Genomic DNA, 3,269 nt, shown 5'->3' with positions numbered 1-3,269 from the left:
ACAAACAAACAGACAGACAAACAAACAGACAGACAAACAAACAGACAAACAAACAAACAGACAGACAAACAAACAGGCAGACAAACAAACAAACATGTAAACATTCAGACGTACCAACTTACAAACGTGCAACCCCCCTTGCTTACGCTGCACATACATTTTACCCACGAGCGAGCAGACAAACGAACTTCTCCTCATGGCGCCGTAAATACAGTTATTTAAAAAAACAGTGGGGCAGTACCGATCGCCTTTATTTCCCTTGCTTACATCCGATCAATTGCCACCCCTTCAGCAAATGAATCTACAAACACTTTTGTCACGGAAAGGCATACACAAATGGGACGACTCACAGGGATACGCTTTTTTAAGCACCGACGATATTAATGCTATGATTCAGTGGTTCATCATGCTCAGGCATGCACTCTCTGTCCAACTTTGCACCAAGTGGTCATTATTTTTCCCTTTTGACAAATTTCCCTCCTTGGGTCTCCTCGTTTCGACTTATTCTACATCTTCGTTACCCGTTGGGGCACCGCTGTCATCAGCGGCATCGATGTCATCAGTGGCATCGCTGGCATCTTGGTCAACGACTTGCGCCTTGCCCATTTCCTCCTGACCCCCTTCCGCGCCAGCGAGCTCCACAGAGGGAACTTCGTCCCTCGTGCTCCGCCTCTGCTTCTTCTCCTCCTCCATGTTCTTCTTAATTTGATTCAAATCAATAACTCCCCCATAGCCTTCCTGCACATTCTGCTCGCGGTTATTTACAAACACCCGAGTTGTCTCCTCCTCGGGCTTTAAATCGACTACTAACAGTTTGCCACCCGCATCCTTTTTCCTATTTTTATCCAGATTCTCTTGCACACTTTTAATATTATTCGTATTAACAAGCCTTCCTCTTATGCCAAAGTGATAACAAGTGGAGGCCTCTGCCAGGCTATTAACCCAAGAAGCTGTTTTTAGCTTATTCTCTGTACATAAAATTTGGTTATTATTTTTGTATACAAAAAGAAAGCACTGCTCCACACTGCCAATTAATTTAATAGGTAGCTCCAAAGAATTCCACAAATAGGTCATTTTTTTTTTATTTTTGTAAAAAATGGTAAAGCCAGAGTTGTTAATTCTCCCCTGAACCTTGTCAATCGAATGTTTTAATCCATTAGATGAAGAGACAAATTTTAATTTCCCCGTCTTGTAGATATCACAGTTCCTGCCTTGCTGCTCATAATTGTAATTTTTATTGTTTCCACTTTTCAAATGCCTTTTTAGCTCTTCTGCTTTGCTTTCCAGGTAATGCGATTTTTTATTGAGATAATTTATTTGTTCTAAGTTATGTTTCAGCAATTTTCTCGTTTTCTCTTCGTCGCTTCCTTCTTCATTGCTACTCCTTTTTAGATTTTTCAAAGCACGATCATGCGAGTCCTTTATTCGTTTGGATAGGTATCTTTTGTTTTGTGCCTGCCCCAGAAGTGCTTTCACTTCTTCTTCGAGCGAGGCGTCATAGTCACTCCTTAGACCTTCTCCCTGCTCATCGCTACTGCTACGCCCATGGTTTCCATAACCCTTGTAATCGTAAAACTTCCTTTGTAAATCCTTTAACTTTCTAGTTATAAAACTTCCTAAGGTCTTCTTCAAATCGTTTTTTACCTCCACGGGAGTCAACTTGTCAAAAGAGTACAACTGGTGCGTTGCGTAGGACACGGGCAGAAGGGATTGACAATTCGCTTTTCCATGCGGAGACAAACAGGTTAACAGAAAAAACGCAAGTGACAGCGTTACTTTGGATTTCACACTTCTTATCATTTTGTTTTCAAAAAAGGGAAGAAATGTTTAATTGGGGGGGGACTCAGGGATGACGACCGCAAATTTGTCCACTGCTAATAACCACAAATATACTTTCAAGTGCCTTCGTATGAATGAGGCGGGAGTGGGTATGGGGAAGGAAGATGTATGCCTACTAAATAATAAGCCAGTGACTGACAGTTGGGTTTCTCTTCAGAGAAAATTTGAAAGACGCAACTATTTATGCTAACTTTTAGCACCTTTTATTTTTTCGATGGGAATGGTTGACCATCCATAAATTGTTGGCTCCCAATTTGGAAGTTGCAAAGAGGGGCATGGGTAACTACGCATGCACGGAGGCTCCCTTACACAGGCATATGTGCGTATATATATACATACATATATGTACATTCCTATATGCAGGTTTCTTTTCCTGCTAATTTACAAAAACGAGCAAAATTTTTTGTCTAACAAATTTGACACAACGTTTAGACAGGTCGGAGGTTTTCACTCTGTTTGTGAGGATAAATGGAAAGAGCTCATTTTTAAGAAAAGCCAGCACAGATAGATTCCTACTTCCCGCACGGGGGCCCACAGGTTGGTACGTACAGATGTATGCACACAAATGTATACATTTACATATACACATTGGTGTGCATTTTTCTTTTTCACCTCTGTACGTACACGTCACACTCCATGAATATTTTTCCCGTTTCCGTTTTTAAATTAACAAAATTAACCTTTTTACTGGGGCCCACAGGAAAAGATCGGTGTGTATGTGTGTGGGGGGTAGGGGGTAGCAGCTTACGATATGATCTTACACTGGCACAAGTGCGTTGTTCTCATTAGATGCATACTCCAACTGCTCGCTCACATTTGTGGAATTTCTTAAGGACTTTCTAAAAATTGCAAATAATTGAAAAAAGTTTCCTCTTACAGTTAAATTATTTTGCCATTGAATTGTTTTTGTCTGTTTTTCGGTTTGTAGCATCGTGTTTGGCTTTTTTTTTCCTGAAAATTTGGCTATTTCTCTAATTTGGCTAGTTTAGCTGCTCATTTTTTTTTCCAAATTGGCTAGCTGAGTCACCCCCCACAGCACAAAATGAGAGTCCTCTCCCTCTTGTCCGCCATCTGTCTCGTTTCCACTTGCCGAGGCCACAGGAATTTATTTGCCAGAAATAACTACCTGCAGTACCTGCGGTCACAGAACTTCATGCAGGGAAAACCAAAGTACCAAAAGTTAAACCAAAATTACTCGGAAGACCTGAACGAGTTTGACAACTATGAAGATGACGAATTGGATGCGGAAAATCTGGAGACGACAAGCAAAGAGAGGGTGACAAAGAAGAGTGACACCAACAGTAGGACCAGCAGTAGCACCAACAGTAGGACCAGCAGTAGCACCAACAGTAGCACCAACAGTAGCACCAACAGTAGCACCAACAGTAGCACCAACAGTAGCACCAACAGTAGCACCAACAGTAGCACCA

The 3,269-nt window shown here is 41.5% G+C and overlaps 2 protein-coding genes across 2 annotated transcripts in view; one reads left to right on the top strand and one right to left on the bottom strand.

Moving 5' to 3' along the window:
- Nucleotides 1–501: 501 nt before the first annotated feature.
- C922_02668 (hypothetical protein) lies at nt 502–1,800 on the bottom strand (the record flags this gene model as incomplete). The annotated part of the gene is made up of 1 exon (XM_008818267.1): nt 502–1,800. One exon carries the CDS (start codon nt 1,798–1,800, stop codon nt 502–504), a length of 1,299 nt encoding a protein of 432 aa, XP_008816489.1.
- A 1,081-nt stretch (nt 1,801–2,881) lies between these two features.
- C922_02667 (hypothetical protein) overlaps nt 2,882–3,269 on the top strand; it is a gene marked incomplete at both ends in the record, with an annotated part of 1,306 nt that continues 918 nt past the window's right edge. Inside the window, one exon of the mRNA XM_008818266.1 lies at nt 2,882–3,260. Coding sequence (XP_008816488.1) covers nt 2,882–3,260 — 379 coding nt within the window. The remainder of the gene's footprint in view (nt 3,261–3,269) is intronic.

Source organism: Plasmodium inui, assembly GCF_000524495.1.
Source record: "Plasmodium inui San Antonio 1 unplaced genomic scaffold supercont1.9, whole genome shotgun sequence".
Taxonomy (NCBI): Eukaryota; Apicomplexa; class Aconoidasida; order Haemosporida; family Plasmodiidae; genus Plasmodium; species Plasmodium inui.
The sequence above is the reverse complement of the archived record's forward strand: the minus strand, read 5'-3'. Positions and strand labels throughout refer to the sequence as shown.